This window comes from Cynara cardunculus (assembly GCF_001531365.2).
Source record: "Cynara cardunculus var. scolymus isolate 2C chromosome LG 1, CcrdV1, whole genome shotgun sequence".
Classification (NCBI taxonomy): domain Eukaryota; kingdom Viridiplantae; phylum Streptophyta; class Magnoliopsida; order Asterales; family Asteraceae; genus Cynara; species Cynara cardunculus.
Genome location: NC_037528.1, coordinates 2153245 through 2173700, shown reverse-complemented (window position 1 = coordinate 2173700; position 20456 = coordinate 2153245). Strand labels below are relative to the sequence as shown.

The following is a 20456-nucleotide window of genomic DNA, read 5'->3' as shown; positions in this document are numbered from 1 at the left end:
AAATAATTCATAGGATAATTATAAAAATAATTATTAATTGATTAACTTTTGTACAAATAAAAATAATTAAATTTATTATTTATTAATTAATTATTACAAAATAAATATTTTTAATATCTATATTATATTATAAAGCATTTGACAGGAATTCTTAAAAACCACTTTTTATGCATAAAGTACTGTTTATTAATGCATGTTACTTAAAAGTCAAAATTACAAGTAGATTGTGTAAGTACAACTTATTAAAGCTTCATATCTGAATTCGTGTAACTAACTGCAGATAAACATAATCAAATACAGGATAAACATCTCATTTTAAATATAAAAAAAATATAAAATATAATTAGGATGATCATTGAGTTATAACAGAATACTTAATTATTATCTTTATAAAATGTTATATTTATTAAACCAAAAATAAGTTATTTCATAATTAAACTTAAATTAAATTATCTATAATATATTATAAAGCATTTGGAAAAAACTCTTAAAAACCATTTTTTATGCATAAAGTATTGTTTATTGATGCATATTACTTAAAATTCAAGATTACAAGTAATTTTACGTAAGTATAACTTATTAAAACTTCATTTTTAAATTCGTGTAACTAACTTCTGATAAACATAATCAAATACTGGATAAACATCCATTTTAAATATATAAAATCTAAAATATAATTAAGATAATTATTGAGTTCTAATAGAATGTTTAATTATTATCTTTATAAAAAACTAAAAGGGTACTTGTGCAATGCAGCGAGATACATCTCGATTTTAATATTTCATTTTATTCTTTATCTCAGTCGATATTATAGTATGGTCTTATGTGATTTTGAAAAAGCAATGATGTTTTTATTTTTGAATAAAATATCAATTTGAAAATATTATAAAAAAATACAAAAATATATCGATATTAGTATCAAATTAACTATTTAAAATTCATATTTTTGTATAATTTTTTTATTCAATTTTTTTTATTATAATTTAATTTAAGTTCAATAATGAAGTAATTTATATTTAGTTTAATAATATAATTTTTCTTATAAAAATAATAATTAATTATTTTGTTAGAATTCGATAATTATCCTAATTATATTTTAGATTTTTTATATTTTAAAATGAAATGTTTATCCTCTATTTGATTATGTTTATCCGCAGTTAGTTACACGAATTCAAACATGGAGTTTTAATAAGTTGTACTTATGCATAATTTATTTGTAATCTTGAATTTTAAGTAATATGTATTAATATACAATAATTCATGCATAAAAAATAGTTTTTAAGAATTTTTGACAAATGTTTTATAATATAGTATAGATATATTATYAACCCTAAATTAAGTTACTTCGTTACATTAAATTAAATTGTAATAAAAAAATTGAATTAAAAAAATACACAAACAAGAACTTTTAAATAGTTAATTTGATACCAATATTGATATACTTTTTATAAATTTTATATGATATTTTCAAATTATATTTTATTCAAAAATAGAAACATTATCTCTTTTTCAAAACCACATATATAAAATCGTATTATATCGACATGGATAAAAAATAAAACGAAACATTGAAATGAAAATGTGTTTCGATGCATTGTACGAGTACTCTTCTAGTATTTTAAAAACATTTTGTATAAATAATTTAAGAAAGTTTGTCGCCATGAAGGTCCAAACTTGTAAATTTATTATCATAGTAGTTTTAATATTTCTTCATCAATACTTATGAAACATGTAACGAAAGTAGGTACTAATTGCATCATAAAACATAAACCTCACATCACTCAAGAATCGAAAATATGTGATCCTCCATGCGCTGCTCACTATCAATGGAGCCAACACAATCCAAAAACCAGCAATGAATCCAATCACTATACTAATGATCAATCCCCAATCCACTCCATGTGCTCCATCGTTTTCTTCTTCGTCTTGGTCTCTACCAGCAGCAGGTACAGGTACTTCAACTACACAACTTTTGGTGATTGGATCTCCACAAAGTTCGTTGCTCAAGAAGTCGGACTCATTGAAGCTTTGAAGTTGTGTGCTTGATGGGATTCTTCCTGTCAAATTGTTGTAGGAGACATTGAAGCTACTCAAGAAGCTCAAACTTGACAAGCTCACAGGAAGTTCCACAGAAAGTTGATTAAGAGATACATCAAATGATGCAAGTAACTTCAAGTCCCCGATATTCTCAGGGATCCTTCCTGTCAACTGATTTCTTGATAGATTTAACGACTGTAAAGCTCGAAGAGACATTAGCTCACGTGGGATGCTCCCAGAAAATTTGTTACTTGAAAGGTCCAATATCATCACCAATCCAAGAAAGTTGCTATATGTGTCCTCTCGTCCCTTTATCACCAAGGAAGCATTGGCCACACTTCCCCCTATAGGTGTTCCATAGATAAGTTTCTTAGTTGAGGAAGTTCCATTCCCAGAGAGGACACTGAAGTTGTCGAAGCATTTAGGTATATTTCCTGATAGATTATTATCTGCAAGGTCCAAGATCTGAATAATGGTGAGATAACATAGCTCATCAATTATATGCCCGTCAAAATTGTTTGATCGTAGGTTGAGAATTCTCAAGTTTGAGAATTCTCTCCCAAGCCATGTTGGAACTCTCCCGTCAAGTTCATTTCCAGCAAGTTGAAAGATCTCCATGTTCCTCAACTTCTTTAAAGAAAGAGGTAATCTTCCAGATAAGTTGTTGTTACACAGGTTCAATGATTTTAGGGAAGATAAAGTACCCAGAGTTTGTGGAATCCTACCAAACAGCTTGTTATTCTCCAAATTTATGAACGACAAATCCAACCATCTCGCCCAACACTTGGGAATTACACCTGATAGATTATTATTTCCCATATTAAGAACTCCTAGTTGTTGCCTTTTCTCACTATTGGTACACAACATGTGATATAATGACCCTGAAAAAGAGTTATATGATAGATCTAAGACGGCTATCCACGAACTATTCAAGAGCTTAGGTAATTCTCCGCCAAACTTGTTAGAACTCAAGTTGAGAAAGACAAGTGGTGCATGGATACCAAACAACATTCCTTGAATATGATTTTGTGACAAATCTAGATATTGTAGATCAGGTAATGATTTCCAAAACGACTCAGGAATGGTTGTTGAAATTCTTGTGTTGCTCATCTCCAAAACTATTAGATTTGTGTGCAGTTGCAACCATAATGGAAATTGAGGTCCTAAATCCCAAGAACTTAAAGACAAACCCCATAGATGGAAAGAGGGAATCCAGTTTGAAATGCATGATCTTAGGATTAAATTGTTGCCTTCTCCATTTAGGATTTCCAATCTGGTTAGTTTGGCAAAATGGGCTTCTGTCACGATACCTGTAAACAAATTGGAAGAAAGATGTAGAATATTCAACTTGGAAAGTTGACCAAGGCTATCAGGAAGGCTACCATTCAGTTGGTTATATGCTAGATCTAAAAACTCCAGTGATGATAATTGTCCAATTGAGTATGGAATTGGACCTAGAATAAGATTCTTATGAAGATCTAATGACCTCAAAAAAGATAGTCTTCCTATTGAATCAGGAATACCACCAACAATACTGTTGTTTCCAAGTTGGAAGTGCACCAAATATATCAGTTGTCCAAGTTGATCAGGTAGGTGACAAGAAAGTCCCGTGGACTCTAGGGATAATGATTCCAAGCTTGGGGACTTGCACTGGAAAAGACTTTCAAGAAGGCTTGTTAAACTAATATTTGGAAAATAGTTACCTCCCAAATCAATATGTTTCAAACTGCAAAGGTTACCCAATGATTTGGGTATTGCCTCGGTAAGTTGATTTCCTGACATGTCAAGACTATGGAGTGATGTCAAATTGTGAAGAAAATCAAGAACTGAACTCGAAACACCACAAGAACTAATATCTAACAAAATGAGATTACCACCTATGCTAGACAACACTTCTAATACTAATGAGGAACTCATGAAATTGTTCCTAGGGACACGAAGCAACTCAAGAGAAGTCATGTTATGGAAGCCATCGAAACTACCAGGAATCAGACCATGAAAATCACACCCGGCTAAATCCAGTGAAACAAGAGCTGTTAGACTGAATATCCATCGTGGCACAAAATTGTTAGTAAAATAGTTATAAGAAAGATCAAGCACAGAAAGGAACGTGAGATTAAGACTAGGAACATGGGGATATATATGCGAGAGTTGGCAATCATACAAATGTAGTTCGACCAAAGAAGGAAGGGTGTTAATCACCTGAAACCAATCAATTGCTTTGCTAAGATCTACGTGACTCATATCCAGGTGATGCAACAAACGGAGACTTGACAACCACATCATGCTAGTATATTCATTTTCATTGGTATCATAAGCATAAAAACTTGGAAGACAGAGGATGCGCAATTCCGTTAGATTCCCCAATTGAGGAGGGATAGGTCCACCAAATCCAGAACGTGAGAGGTTAAGATATCTCAAGTTTCCAAGAGAACCCATAAAGCTTGGAACTTGGATTCCTCCAAAATAATTGCCGCTCAAGTCTAGATGCCTGATTTGCTTCAGATTCAACAAGGATGGACTCAGATGTCCACTTAACCATTGTTTTGAGTATTCATTAGCAGGAAGATGAATGCTATGAACATGACCGGTAATATTATCACAAACAATCCCAGTCCAAGTGCAACAATCCTTCATATCAGGAACCCAAGAAGCATGTCGATTGGCTTCATCTATGAGGGCGTGCTTGAAGTCAAGAAGTGCTTGTCTCTCATCATCCATGCATAATACATGATCATGGATGTTATCATTATTAATATTAGATAAGCAGAAACGAAACAAGAGTACAAGAAGAAGCAAGTGAAAATAGGAGGAAGAGAAATGAAAACTCATATTGGTTGACTGAATTTGAGGATTTGGAGTATAACAATCACTAGTACTAGTGTTAGGGTTTTATATAAAGACGGTTCTTAATTAAGAGACCTTGTTTTAAGATGAACATCAATTTGTAGAATATATAATGAATCATGTAAAATCAATCAACATCAGACATTTAGTGCCCAAGTCAAAGTCTATATTGATGGCTTGTCCAAAATGAAGGAAACCGGTAATATGACAATTTATTAAATATTATATATGTGTATAGAGACAGAGGAGATGATTATCAAATCAGAACCACATTTTTACATCGACATAAAAATATGACTATAATTTAAACTATTGTTTCACATATGTTTATGTTTATATAGTGTGAGACAAACATCCACGTGAAACTTCTTCTTATCGATCATGCATCGGGTTACCTCGGGTTGGTTTTCTTTTTTTAAATTCGGGTTGGGTTGGTCGAGTTCATCGGGTTTTTGAGCACCCCTAATGACTTCCATACAAAATTCTATTTAACTATTTTCTAATCACGATTTTATTTTATTAAAAGACTATTCAGACATTACAACGAGATATATTTTGATTTTAATGTTATATTTTATATTTTGTTTCTGTTATGTTATAATACAATTTTATGTGTTTTTAAAAATACAGTAATGATTTTATTTTAGAATAAAATATAAATTTGAAAATATCATAAAAATTTAAAAAATATATATATCAATGTTAATATCAAATCAACTATTTAAAAATTCTTATTTTCTATGTAATTTATTTTTTTATTTTAATTTAATTAAAGTTTAATAAYGAAATAATTTATTTTTGGTTTAATTTCTATAAAGATAATAATTAAGTATTCTGTTAGAATTCAATTATTATTCTAATTATATTCTAGATTTTTTATATTTAAAATGAGATGTTTAATATGTATTTGATTATGCAGTTATTTACACGAATTCAGATATAAAGCATTAATAAGTTGTACTTACGAACAATCTACTTGTAATCTTGAGTTTTAAGTAACATGCATTAATAAACATTATTTTATGCATAAAAAATGATTTTTAAAAGCTTACTAGATGATGTCCAAACGAACCTATTAGGAACTTCAACTTTTATATCTACTTCATAATACAACAAATTACCTTTTTCGTCCTTTTGGTTTATTGAAAATTGGATAATAATACTAATATAATTCAGATAAATTCAGGAAACGACAATTCTAATACTAGGAAATGACGACAGAGGAAAACGTCCTCAAAAATGTATTTGCAGAAATTTTGAAGAACCAACATTTTTTGTTATCTATGAAACCTGTTGTTGGAAGCGGTGTAGTTGGAGATGCAGTCACAAAACTTGTACCAAATACCATACACAGATTCAAAAAATGATACCCTCCATGCCTTGCTACCTATCAATGGAGCCACTACAACCCAAAACCCCACCACGAATCCAACCACTATGCTTATAATAAGTCCCCAATCTGTTCCACCACTTCCACCTACTTCACCGGTGTCACCAGCCCTTCCACCTCGCCTTTCGCACTTTACGCTAACCGGAGCTCCACACAGCTTGTTGCCAACAAAGCTCGACTCTGAAAGGCTATGAAGCTGAGTGCTCGATGGAATCCTTCCTGTCAAATTGTTGTACGACAAATTCAACAAATTCAAATAACTCAATCTTGACATGCTCGAAGGAACCATCCCGTCAAGTTGATTCATTGACAAATCAAGAGATTCTAACAACTTCATGTCACCAATCTTCTCAGGGATCCTCCCTGTTAACCGATTACCGGAAATATTCAAATATCTCAACTCCACCAGCCTCGTAATCTCACTTGGAATAACCCCAGATAGATTGTTCCCTGCAAGGTCCAAAAATGTCAGTAGACCAAGAATGCTGCTATACCCATTCACCCTCCCCTTCATCACCAACCAAGCACTGCCCATAAATTCATCTCCGGCTAGCGAGATGATTTGATTTGGATTCGCTTTTCCTGTCATGAGACTAAAATTGTGGAAGCAGTTTGGTACTTCCCCTGAAAGATTGTTATTAGCAAGGATCAGAATCTGGATAGAATCAAGTCTGCAGATTTCCCTTGGGATCTTGCCTTTCAATTTGTTTGAATGAAGGCTGAGAACCCTCAATCTGGTAGCTTCTCCACCTATCGGTATTGGTATGCCTCCAATGAATTCGTTTTCAGAAAGGTCAATAATCAGTAACCTCTGTGAATTCATTAGATTCATAGGTAATTCTCCAKASAGCTTGTTATTGCGCATGTTTAATGATTCTAACTTGGAYAAATTTGCCAAAGATCTTGGAATTTCACCAGTGAGATTATTGTTCTGCAAGTTCAAGATATTCAAGAATCCCCAGGTTGCCCAGCAATCAGGAAGAACACCTGAMAGACTAGTATTACCCAGATTCACATATTTAACCTGTTKMTGTTCTGCATCTGYTTTAGAACAAAAGTATTCGCTCAGAGACACTGAYGAGAAATCATTATCRGAGAGATTCAGATACTGCAAATCCAGAAACGTAGTCCAAAACCAACTTGGAATGTTATCTGAAATCCCTGTGCTGGCTAGATACAAGATGAACAGATTTTTTTGGTTTTGAAGCCATGAAGGGAACTTTGGACCTAAACTCCAAGAATTYAAGCTCAAYCYTYGGAGTTGGAAWGGTGGTTCCCAGTTATYAGCYRATATCTCGAGTCTTAACATGTTTGCATCTGCTCGTAAAGTGGCTAAAYTGGTGAGMTTAGMAAAATGATCTTCAGTSACAACACCTGTTAACAAATTGTTCCSAAYGYTTAGGKTMATCAGCTTCGTWAGTTGGCCAASACTTTGGGGAAGAGTTCCATTGATTTCATTAYYCGAAATATCYAACAGCTCCAAAGACAATAATCTTCCTAAAGAATCTGGGAGTGGGCCGGATATMAAATTGTYAGGAAGATACATWGWTAGCAASGATGACAATCTTCCTATCGAGTCAGGTAGCGGGCCTGATAATGAATTAGACTCGATTTCTAGAGTTTGTAAGGATAATAAATTTCCTAGGGAATCGGRGATCGACCCAGAAATTGAATTGTTGTTAAGATCAATAAGAACCAAGTTTGTCATATTTCCGAGTTGTGGTGGTAAATAACCAGAAAGCCCACTTGATGCGAACTTTAAAGACTCGAGTTTAGATGACTCGCAATTAAACAAACTTGTAAGGACCTCCGATAGACTTTTACCGTGAAATTTGTTCCAAGAAAGATTGATTTCCCTCAAGTTACAGATGTTTCCTGGAACCGAACTAAGAATAGTTTGAACACTCGTGAGTTGATTATTTGACAAATCAAGGGTAATAAGGGAAGCCATGTTCATAAGAGCACCAGGAATTGGACCATTGAAATCGCAGTTAGCAAGGTTTAAGGAAACTAAACTCTGTAAACTAGATATCCAATTAGGTATCGAGTTGGTACTGAAATTGTTATAGGAAAGATCAAGGACTGAAAGCGAACTAAGATTAACTATGGATAAAGTAGGTGTGATAGGAGGAAGTCCACAAGACGAGTAATGCAGTTCTACAAGAGAAGAAGGGAGAAGGGTTTGAATCACCTTTCGCCAATCAAACACTTTGCCAAGTTGAACCCCACTCATGTCAAGGTGGAGCAAAGAAGAAAGACCCGATAACCACTGCAAACTCTTCACTGTTTGCTCATACTGATCACCATTATAAACATTCCCGACACTGAGCATGCGTAACTCGGAGAGATTCCCGAGTTGACTCGGGATCTCCCCGGAAAATCTTGACTCAGAAAGATTCAGATAAGTCAAGTTTTGGAGAGACCCAATGAAGGTAGGAATCGAGATCCCTTCAAAATCATTGCAGCTCAAGTCTAAGTAGTCGAGTGAAGTCAAATTACGTAAAGAAGGGTTGAGTTTCCCTCCAAACCTCTGTATCGATGCTTCTTGGTCTTTAAAGCTATCCGTATGATCAGGCCCACGTAGGCGGATCTGGATGACATGACCAGTTTCATTGTTGCAGGTGATTCCATACCATTTACAGCAATCTTCATTGCTGCTGTTCCAGGAAAAGAGCCGGTTCCCACCATCATTTAGGTCGTTCTTGAACTCCAGTAGAGCAGTTTTCTCGTATCCAATGCATGAAACGTTACTAGAGTCTTCATCAGACAAAGAACGATGAAACAGTATAAAGATTGTAAGTACCCAAAGGTATGAGAAAGACAAAATGAGGGAATTCATCTTTTGATAATCAAGAATCTGTATTCTGAAAGAAGATGGACTTTTTGTTCTGAAGATTGGATGCTGGAACACCAGCTTTGATTTTTGAAAAATTGTCGGCTAAATTTACACTTTTACAGTACACAGAATAACCAAGTTGCCTTCCCTTCACGTGATTGCAGGTTATGGGTTTAGCACACCATATCTGGTTTGCTGTATGAAAGCAAATCATCGTTTTTCGTGAGAGACAAAAAGAACCCTACTGTATACGAATAGAAACTTTTACAATTGATGATTTGTTTATCTGTATTCTACTTTATAAATCAAATTTATTAAAAGTTTTAAAAACAATTTATAATGCATAAAGTTTTATATATTTATGTATAAAGTCTTAAAAACAATTCATAATGCATTAAGTACTACTATTTTTTATAATTAGTCTTAAAATCTCTTTATCTACAATTAAAATAACATATAGTACAAGTTACCAATGCATATTATTATATTATCTTTTTTATGTTTTCAATATACTTTTGACACCTTTCATTCATGCATTCACCCTCTCATACCTCTATGTCTTCTCCCCATCTACTGATATTCACCATGAGTTATTAAAAGTTCTCTCATTCATCTTTCATTCAATTGCTCTAGAACTCTCGGTCTCGCTCTCGATCTCTTGATTCTTTGCTCTTGGTGTAAATCGAACACATGTATGGAGTCGTTTAAATATGTTGGATTTTAAATATATTGGAACCATAACTCTTATTTATTCAAATTGTATTAATATGTAAAGACCAAGTGTAACTTATATCATCGTTAAATCTTTTCTAATAAAACTAGTGAAACTTCAAAATCGTTAAAATTCACGGCTCCCGCCGTATTGCACGGATACACAACTAGTTTTCAATGATGTGTAAAAAGCCAATAATGCGACAGTGCATATTCTTTTATAAAGTGAATATAAAAGTGAATTATAGCATTTCCTACAAATTCTTCAAAATCTTTTAAAAAAAATTACGGTGGTTTTAACTCCAAGAGATCTTCTATTCTGGATATTACAATATTGATTATATTATTAAAATATTTCATACGTTTAATAAAATAATATCTATCTCCCCTAAACATTTAATTTTAAAGTTCTTAATGGTAGGAATATAATAAAAAAAATATTTCTCTACCATGGTAATCATGTTTGAAGGATTCTCTGAATTTATAAAATTTCACGTTGTCTCCTACTTTTTTTTTATTTTAAAGAAAGTTTTAGAGAATCTATTAAAGTAAAAAGAAACGACCAAGATTCCCAACATCTATATTTTATCTACCTCTAGAAAGTTGATAAAATAAACCTTGGACTGGTTTCCAAAGCCGATGTTTTGGAGTTTCACATATAAACCATATATTTGTCTCTTTGTCAAGTTGTCAATGCATGGTCCACATGCACAAAGACAAAGGGCTCATCCGGGCTGGGTCCAATTCCTATGCAGTTGTGTTAAAGTTAAGCCTCGTTCTCTTAAAGCATGGTCCCAATTAAGACCAGTTCCGACCGTCGGATTTAGGTCCATACAGGTCCAACTGGGTTCAGTCTAACAAGATACATAGTTGACAAAAAATCGACTCGATATCCAACAACCATATTATGTCAAGGGTAAGGCCTTTTCACTTGTAGAAATCATGCAAGTTGCTACAATTAAAATGTGGGCTAAGTTTATTTAGATACTTGAAAATCACAACATGAAAAGGATAAGTTTTTACCTCTAAATATTGGGTTGGCACTGGCAGTACTATGAATGGAAGATCCATGTATGTTTGGGGGTCTTGTCACATGGCAAAGAAAGAAGCAATAAGTTGTAGCCTGTAGTAGTTCAAAAGCAGAATTCCTTGTCCTGGCTCATGAGATATGTGAAAGCATATGGTTAAGAAACCATCTCTTCATATAGATGCATTCACTAGAAAACCAATGACTAACAGAAACTCACCACTGATAGTGTTGAAGCCACTGCTATGGGAAGAACAGTTTGGAAGAAATGCAACTATCTGGTTGATTAGATGCTGTTCAAAAGTTTAAATAGCAGATAACAAAAGAAATGAAAAATCATCCAACAATGATGAGATGAATACAGAACACGAAGCCGAGCATGCTCATGGACAACCTATGATTTGGCAAATAGTTTATGAAACATTCAGAAGTGTACTCAGAAGACCGTTGAAATAACACATTGTTAAAGCAAACTGAAATTAGCAAAATTTCATAGTAGTAGAGATGCACAGATTTCTTAAATACCCATATGTTTAGTTGACGTGCATCTCTTTGTATATACAGTTCTTATTACCAGTCATTATGATTGAAATAGATATACACCAACTATACTCCCTCTGTCTACCTGCAAGGATGGCTGAATGCATAAATTTAACAAGAATGGAACCACTCCAAATCAGTAATAAAAAAACAATCAAAAAATTTGGTTAGAATAAAAATAAACAAAAAAAGAATATAGAGAGAGAGAGCAATAGAGTATTGAACAGCAAAAAGTAAAATAATTTAGTAGATCAGGAATGAGGGTATAAGGGAGGTCTATAAAGGTGCATTTCACCACTCAAGCCGAAACTCACTGTTTTTCTTCTTAAAAAGAGGGACGGAACCCCCGGAAAAAGCCAAAACTCACACTTGTGGGCTGGTTACCAAACGCTTACCCGGGCAAGGTAAGGACCGCGAATCTTATCCGGTAAGAGGCAACCGACAATCTTACCCAGTAAGTGAGGGGGTGATTCTTAGCTGATTAGCATTTACAGGGTAAGAGTCTCTTACCTAGTAAGGCAAGTGAGGATGGCGACTCTTACATGTAAGATGCTGTTCCTTTTTTTGCCTCAAGTATTCAACATGGTCCTGGAACATCCAATAATGTCCACAACCTTGCAAACATCTTCTCCACCATGCCTCATGAAATCTTTATCTTAATCATCAACAACTGGTTTTATAGATATAGCAACATGATCATCTGAAAATTTGTGGTTTCTTGATCAAGCAAGAATAGAAGTACAAAAAAAATCAGGGTACATTCATATGTTGGTCCAAGACTAACTAGTTCCGTACATGTAACTTAAGTTTATGATTGGAAATGCAGACAAGCAGTTCTGTTAATCGATAATACAGAGGTTTCACTTTTTTCCCGATGTGCCACCACTTGAATCTTGATCTTGCCATGAAGCTTGCCACTGTTTATCATAAAATGTGGCCTCATCTGCTAGATTCTTGAGATCCTGTAGAGAATTGGTTTGCCKAAAAARGACWACACCCATRACTGTWGCAAACAAKCCAATCTTRCATATGAAATTACCACTTTGCCCTACAACATCAAGCCTAGTCAAAACATCCACAAGATAAGCCATAAAGAACCCAATCATTGCCGCTCGACCAACACCATCATAAAATAATTAGATCAAAATTGACTGATCTAAAACTAGAAACTGAGACACAAGCAATTCACTTATGAATAACTAGTTGTACAACTACGTATGCACAAGGTACAAGTATGAATTAGAGGATGTAATGAGAACTAACCATTGAGCAACTCAGCCTCAGGAAGGTGAGAACGTGTAACCCAAGCCCACCGGGGTATAATGGAGCTTCTAGACAGCACAGAATCTTGATTTGTTGCTTCTTTTGGATACAATTCAAGAAACTTTCTCCTCCTTGCTTCTGCAAAACCAACATATTCAAGCATAATGTATAATTTACTACCCTGGTTTAAATAAATAAAAGGTCCACATTTGATTCATTGCGAAACTAAATTCAAATATACATATATATATATATATATATATATATATAGAGAGAGAGAGAGAGAGAGGATATGCGAGAAGTTAAACATTTTGCGAGAAGGCGAGAAGTCTCAATATCATATATAATTACACTTCTTTGGGTGTGTTTAATCATATATGATTAAACACATGTTGCATTGACAACACATAGACTCTTAATCATATAGACTCTTAATCATATATGATTAAGCTTGTGTACCATGTGTGTAATCATATATGATATTGGGACTTCTTGCCTTCTTGCAAAATGTTTAGCTTCTTGTTTGAACCTACCCCTACATGTGTGTGTGTGTGTTGGCATAAACAATATGGATGATAATTATTCACCAGCAACAATCAGAGCATCCAATCCATTTTTCCAGATTTCACAAACATACTCAGATCCCAAGCCCCATATTCCATCGCTCATCAGCAAATTTGACACTAGAAGTTTCTGCTCCATCACCAATTGTGACAGCATTGTTGCTGTGATTTTGTTCTTCGAGTGTGTTTACAGCCATTTGGGCTTCACCATTAAGAGCTACAAATGTAGTGTTTTTCTTGGTTCTGAAGGAGGGTGTGGTCCGGTCTTGACAAGAAACCCAAGGTCCGGTTAAGGTACTTTTTAACCAAATACGGAACCATATTTAGCTAATAAATCCCCATTATGGCCCAACTTTTGAAGAAAAGGAGCAGACGTATTTTCTTTCCTTTCAAGCACAACAGGAAACCATCTGATTTGAATTCTAAAGAATTCAGAGAACTGTTATGATATTAATTAGAAGGAGACACATACCTTGATATTTTCACGAGAGTTTCCTCTAGCAGTCATCAACCAACATAATGTTGGTTAATTTCATGATGTATACAAATCTGACATCTACTTAAAAGTAGGGACGGTCTTGTTCATGTTCCGACTAAAACCAAACCAATCAAAATCAAGTTACATGTTGCCAATCTTTTATCAAGTTTTCTTACGAATTCAAGAATACCAAACATAGGAATATATAAGCTATGATCAGGAAGGTCCAAACTTGTAAATTTCATTATTTTATAAAAATAGCTGCTATTTCTTCAAACTAAAACTCAACATATCACAACATTTTTGCATTCTACATGACTCGTGAAAAATGTCACATAATTAAGTACCTACGGATTGCATCAGAAAACATAAACCTCCAATCTCTCAAGAAACGGAAGTATGTGACCCTCCACGTGGTGCTGACTATCAACGGAGCAAACACAACCCAGAAACCAGCAATAAATCCCGACACTATGCTAATGATCAATCCCCAATCCGCTCCATGTGATCCATCATCATCTCCTTCTTCTTCTTCGTCTCTATGATCAGGCACTTCAACTGCACAACTTTCGGTGACTTGATCTCCACAAAGTTTGTTGCCCAAGAAGCTTGATTCATTGAAGGTCTGAAATTGTGTGCTTGAAGGGATTCTTCCCGTCAAATTGTTGTAAGAGACATTGAAGCTACTCAAGAAGCTCAAACTTGACAAGCTCACAGGAAGTTCCCCAGAAAGCCGATTAAGAGATGCATCAAATGCTACAAGCGATTTCAAGTCCCCAATAGTCTTTGGGATCCTTCCTGTCAACTGATTTTTTGATAGATTCAACGATTGTAATGCTTGAAGAGACATTAGCTCACTTGGGATGCTCCCAGAAAAATTGTTACCCGAGAGGTCCAATAGCATCACGAGTCCAAGAATACTGCTATATGTATCCTCTCGTCCCTTTATCACCAATGAAGCACTGCCATGAGTTGTCCCATAAGCTCGTGCATAGGCAAATTCTGTAGTTAAGGGAGTTTGTTTCCCGGAGAGGACACTGAAGTAGTTGAAGCATCGGGGTATATTTCCTGATAGATTATTATCAGCAACGTCCAAGATCTGAACACTGTTAAGATAACATAGCCCATCATTTATATGTCCGTCAAAATGGTTTGCTCGGAGGTTGAGAATTCTCAAACTTGAGAATTGTTTCCCAAACCAAGACGGAATTCTCCCAACAAGTTCATTCCTAGCAAGTTGAAGGATCTGTAAGCTTATCAAGTTCTTTAAAGAAACAGGTAATATTCCGGAGAGCTTGTTGTTGCACAGGTTCAATGATTGTAGGCGCGACAAAGATCCCAAAGTTCTTGGAATCCTACCAATCAGATTGTTATTCTCCAAGCTTAAGAACGATAGTCCCGGCCACCTCATCCAACACTCAGGGATTACACCTGATAGATTATTATCTGCCAGATTAAGAACTCGTACACTTTTCTGACTGTTGGGACACAATATATGACGTAATGACCCTGCAAAAGAATTATTTGATAGATCCATGAAGGATATCTCCGAACCATCCAAGAGCGTGGGTAGTTGCCCGCCAAATTCGTTAAAACTCAAGTCAAGTAGAAGAAGTGGCCGAGGGATACCAAGCAACATTCCTTGAATATGATTTTGTGACATATCTAGATATCGCAGATTGGGTAATGATTTCCAAAACGACTCAGGTATGGTTGATGAAATTTTTGTGTTGCTTAGGTCCAAAGATATTAGATCTCTCTGCAGTGTTAACCATACTGGAAATTGAGGCCCTAAATTCCAAGAACTTAAAGACAAAGTCAGCAGCCGGAAAGAGGGTATCCAGTTTGCAATGTGTGACCTTACGGTTATATTGTTGCCACTTCCTACTAGGGTTTCCAATCTGGCTAGTTTTGCAAAGTGAACTTCTGTAACGACACCGGTCAACAAATTGCTAGAAAAATCTAAAAAATTCAACTTCGAAAGTTGACCAAGGCTATCAAGAAGGCTGCCATTCAGTTGGTTATTCGAAAGACCTAAAGAATTCAACTTCGAAAGTTGACCAAGGCTATCAGGAAGACTGCCACTCAGTTGGTTATATGAAAGATCTAATGTATTCAACTTGGAAAGTTGACCAAGGCTATCCGGAAGGCTACCATTCAATTGGTTATCCGATAGATTTAAATACTCCAAAGATGATAATCGTCTAACTGAGTATGGAATTGGACCAGAAATAAGATTACCATCAAGACCTAATGACCTCAGAAATGATAGTCGCCCTATTGAATCCGGAATTATACCAGCAATACGGTTGTTTCGAAGTTGGAGGTCCACAAGATACATCAGTTGTCCAAGTTGATCTGGTAGATGACAAGAAAGTTGCGAGTTCTCGAGGAATAAAGACTCCAAGCTTGGTGATTTGCACTCGAAAATATTTTCAAGAAGGCTTGTCAAACTAATATTTGGAAAATAGTTACCTCCCATATCAATATGTCTCAAATTGCAAATGTTACTCAATGATTTAGGTATTGTCTCTGTGAGTTGATTTTCTGATAGGTCAAGGCTAAGAAGAGAGGTCAAGTTGTGAAGGGAATCAAGGACTGAACTTGGAACACGACATGAATGCATGTCTAATGTAATGAGATTACTACCTACACTAGACAACCCTTCTAATACCAACGAAGAATTCCTGAAATCATTCCCACGAATGCAAAGCATTTTGAGAGAAGTCAAGTTACGGAAGCTATCAATACTATTAGGAATTAGACCATGAAAATAGCACCAACCTAAATCTAGTGAAACAAGCCCAGTTATACTGAATATCCATCGTGGCATACTAGTGTTGGTAAAATCGTTGTTAGAAAGATCAAGCAAGGAAAGGGATGTGAGATTAAGACTAGGAACATGGGGATATATGTGTGGGAGTTGACAATTAGACAAATGTAGTTGGACCAAAGAGGGGAGGGTGTTAATCACCTGGAACCAATCGACTGCTTTGTTGAGGTTTACGCCACTCATATCCAGGTGTTGCAAAAAAGGTAGATTTGACAACCATTGCATATTCCTCATGCTAGTTAATTCAGATGCATGCAAACTTCCAAGACAGAGGATGTGCAATTTCGTCAGATTCCCTAATTGATCAGGGATAACTCCACCAAATCCAGAACCTGAGAGATTAAGATATTCCAAGTTTCCAAGAGAACCTATAAACCTAGGAACTTGGATTCCTCCAAAATCATTGCCGCTCAAGTCTAGATGCTTGATCTGCTTCAGATGTAACAGGGAAGGACTTAGATCTCCACTTAACCTATGCTTTGAGGCTTCATTGTATTCTTTGGTTGTGGTAGTATATGAATTAACATAATAATTAGTAGGAAGATGAATACTATGAACATGACCAGTAACGTTATCGCAAACAATCCCAGTCCAAGTGCAACAATCCTTCTCCTCAGCAACCCAAGAAGCAAGTCGATTTCCTTCATCAATGAGGCCAAGCTTGAAGTCAAGAAGTGCCTGTCTCTCATCAACCATGCATAATACATGATCATGGAAATTATTATTAGATAAGCATAAACGAAACAAGAGCAGAATAAGAAGTAAGCCAAAGTAGCTGCAAGATAAATGAGAAAATGAAAAACCAACACTCATATTGATTGATGATGAAAAGGGTAGTAATCACTTTTACTTTGACCGGTGTACTCAAATCTCAAATATGAAGGAAATGTATAGCCTGTTAAATGGAGACCCTACACTAGCAGAAGAATGCATTCTATGCACATATCAACATCAGACGTTTACTTGCCAAGTCGAAGTCTATTCTTGATTCAAATTTTATATGGTCAAATATTGCCGTATTTGATAAGTTTATTATAATTAAGCTCATTGATGTCCACACAAATCTTTGAAAATCTATTACGCTATTCTGGTTAAGAGATGCATTTGAGATCTATTTGCATCTTTTTCATAACATGAACACATAGATCCAGAAAAAAATATTACAGCAGGTACTAAATAAATTGCATAATATACAATAAAACAAAAATTAATTATAAATTTACATTTTGTTTAAAAATGGCATACAAGTGATTTTTTGCAACGCCTAACTGGTTTTTTACTTCTATTTTCTGTTGTTGTCACCAAAAAATTAAAATAAGGTGAAAAGGATTCAAACTTGCAACATTTAATTCCATATGTAATGACACTACCAGTAGGATGCAATCATTTTCTGTTAACTTAGGGAAGCACTCATCAAATTAAAACGGATGCATCTTAAAAACCCTTAAATTTCTTCACACCGTCTTCAAAATTGTTGAAAAATTACAATTCTATCGATGAATTTGATAATCAAATTGATAATGTGAACTACAAATTAGTGAAGAAAAAGTCAAGATTAGTTGTTCCAAACTTTCTAATTTTTCCACTTGCCTTCACACTCAAGACCCCACCGGCGAACAAGTATAAAAACTTTACCATTTTTTATTATGAAATGGAGATTAAAAAAGGTAGCAAGTTTCTAAGAAACTTGATGATGATTAAACTACAATATAAACATGACTTTATTCAAACATTTCTTCATATCAATCCGTCTCACAAGAAATTCAATGGGAAACCATAATAACATAAAAGACACAGGTAAACCATATGGGCCCCCTTTGGATATGAACAGAAAATCCATCAAAAAAGGCACAGAGTGTTGGGTGATAAAGAAAGCTCTTGAGAGGAAGATGAAGGTGGCAAAATAAGAAGTAACTGAAGAGAGAATAAGATGGATGCTTACCAGATACTACAACCCTGTCGTAACCAGTCATGAGCATGAACATGCACATTGTCATCTTCCGGAGCCAAGCCATGTTGAAACCAAAAAAGGAAATATTACTAGCATCCACTACAAATTTATAACAATAAGCAACTGAAAGGAATTGTTCAGCCATCAAAACTTGTGAGAAGAAGTTAAAAATAGATGATACGTATGACCTCCAAATTTTTAAAAATGAAATACATTAACTACTTACCTTTTGGAGCAGGACATAGGACAGGGTAGTGTATCAATATGGGAAAAGTGGCAGTGTTAGTGTTGGTGTTCTTCAGAGGCTAACTAACGGTTGCAATCCTGCATGTTTAGAGTATTGAATAAGTTTGAGCTGACAAACACAGACATCCTATATAGGCTAACTTTTAAGCAAAACCATGGTGATGCCGTGGAACACAATGATGAATCGAATCATTTGCATCATAGCTACAGTCACCTGAACTTTTGACAATGTAGGTTAAAAGGTGAAGGTTATAAGGAGAAAAAAATGACAAGGATAATATGAAGATAAACACAAATCCTGCCAAAGACATAAACAAGAGATCAACAAACAAAGACTTATCAGTAATTTGTTTTGGTTTCTATAAAGACTTTTTGACCATCTGGAACACGTAGGTATTGAAGTCATATCCATTGATGGAAAACAATTGGGGCCTTCTTTTTCACATAAACAATATTGATCAGATCAGCCAGATCATTGTAATAAATTGACCAACAAGAATACAGCATTTTGGTTGTAGAACCTTATCAATGCAGGGAAATAACTAGATTCTAAGATAATGAAAGGAAGAGAACTCTAAGAAAAGAAGTCCTAGATCCCTGCCTTAACTACGTCACCCAATTTTTCTGAGCTTAGTTTCAAGAATTCCAAACTATAGAATCAAGAACCTGCCTATAAGTTTACAAATGAGTATAAGCCATTTGAAAATCCGAAGTAATTTCAATTGTAACATATCTGATTTACATACAGAATAGCATCACTAACACCAACTTCTATATCTTTCAGTAGCAGGGAGGGAGGTATGCAACATAGCTATCAGCTACTTTAGTGTTGTTAAAGAGAGCTTGGACTACAATAATATGAATCGCACCTTAAAGTTACCAGCTAACTTTTAAGCAAAACTAGGTCGATTATATGAAAAAAATGACAACTTACCTCTGTTGTAACATAGATGTGATCACCAGCAAAGTCAACAATGCTTGAAGTGATATTAAAAGCTTAAGGTATATGGAAATTGAATTTGAAATCAACGACAAACGATCGATAAATAAAAACCGCACTAGGGAAGGAAAGAATTAACTACTCATCAACTAACAAGAAACAATTGGGTTGGTTTGCTGCTGTCAATTCGGTTGCTATCTGAACATTCTGAATTTCTTGAACACATGTATACGATTAGGTAAAACTGATCCTTAATCCTTGACTCAAAATTTTGTGTATTCATGAGTAACAAGAAAACAGCAGCACGTATGGATCTGCTGAGAAATCGCAAATATGTAAGTTTTAACAAATCATCAACAAAAGGAAAGTATAAATCTTAAAATATTAAGAGTTCAAACATGAGCACGGCATCTTCAAAGACAATGATCAGAAATCACACATCAAGACATGACTTCGAGCAACTTGGAAAGCTTTATTCTCTGGTTGCTCAATGATATCAGCTTTGAGCACCATCACCTGTAAGGAATAGAAAGATCATTGATGTCCTCATTAATATGTGGAAAACAATGACAATTTACAGTATTTGCATCATAGCTAAACTTGTTGGAACCCAAGTAGATTACAGAAAAGTATTGTAGGGGTACCAAACAACCATTCTTGAATTCGATCTTGTGACATATCTAGATATTGTAGATTGAGGGATGAGGAATGATTTTCAAAATGATTCATGCAGGGTAAATTAAATCCTAATATTACTTACCTCCAAAAGTACCAATTATTTGTTTTTAATAGGT

General features: G+C 34.8%; 4 protein-coding genes across 4 annotated transcripts; all 4 read right to left on the bottom strand.

The window, feature by feature from the left end:
- Positions 1-1713: 1713 nt before the first annotated feature.
- On the bottom strand, positions 1714-4758 carry LOC112519511 (receptor-like protein EIX2). Its single transcript, XM_025127671.1, has one exon. It carries the CDS (start codon positions 4756-4758, stop codon positions 1714-1716), a length of 3045 nt encoding a protein of 1014 aa, XP_024983439.1.
- Positions 4759-6161: 1403 nt separating this feature from the next.
- On the bottom strand, positions 6162-9113 carry LOC112519477 (receptor-like protein EIX2). The gene has a single exon (XM_025127627.1). The coding sequence runs from the start codon at positions 9111-9113 to the stop codon at positions 6162-6164; it is 2952 nt and encodes a 983-aa protein (XP_024983395.1).
- A 2777-nt stretch (positions 9114-11890) lies between these two features.
- Positions 11891-12876, bottom strand: LOC112527514 (light-harvesting complex-like protein 3 isotype 1, chloroplastic). Its single transcript, XM_025138201.1, has 2 exons — positions 12652-12876; positions 11891-12505 (listed from the first exon to the last, which is right to left on the bottom strand). The coding sequence occupies exons 1-2, from the start codon at positions 12812-12814 to the stop codon at positions 12249-12251; spliced, it is 420 nt and encodes a 139-aa protein (XP_024993969.1). The 5' UTR covers positions 12815-12876; the 3' UTR covers positions 11891-12248.
- A 327-nt stretch (positions 12877-13203) lies between these two features.
- Positions 13204-18538, bottom strand: LOC112527506 (receptor-like protein EIX2). The gene is made up of 4 exons (XM_025138193.1): positions 18468-18538; positions 17089-17203; positions 14040-16954; positions 13204-13807 (listed from the first exon to the last, which is right to left on the bottom strand). The coding sequence occupies exons 2-4, from the start codon at positions 17170-17172 to the stop codon at positions 13771-13773; spliced, it is 3036 nt and encodes a 1011-aa protein (XP_024993961.1). The 5' UTR covers positions 17173-17203; positions 18468-18538; the 3' UTR covers positions 13204-13770.
- Between the last annotated feature and the right edge of the window lie 1918 nt (positions 18539-20456).

Bases quoted from the DNA above. Each gene is read 5' to 3' on its own strand.
- LOC112519511 (XM_025127671.1), bottom strand. From the start codon at position 4,758: ATGGATGATGAGAGACAAGCACTTCTTGACTTCAAGCACGCCCTCATA.
- LOC112527506 (XM_025138193.1), bottom strand. From the start codon at position 17,172: ATGAAGGAAATCGACTTGCTTCTTGGGTTGCTGAGGAGAAGGATTGTT. The intron at 16,955-17,088 runs GTCATGTTCATA...CATCTGAAGCAG, and splicing joins TGTTTGCGATAACGTTACTG to ATCAAGCATCTAGACTTGAG. The intron at 13,808-14,039 runs GTACTTAATTAT...GTTTGGTTTTAG, and splicing joins TTTTCTGATGCAATCCGTAG to TCGGAACATGAACAAGACCG.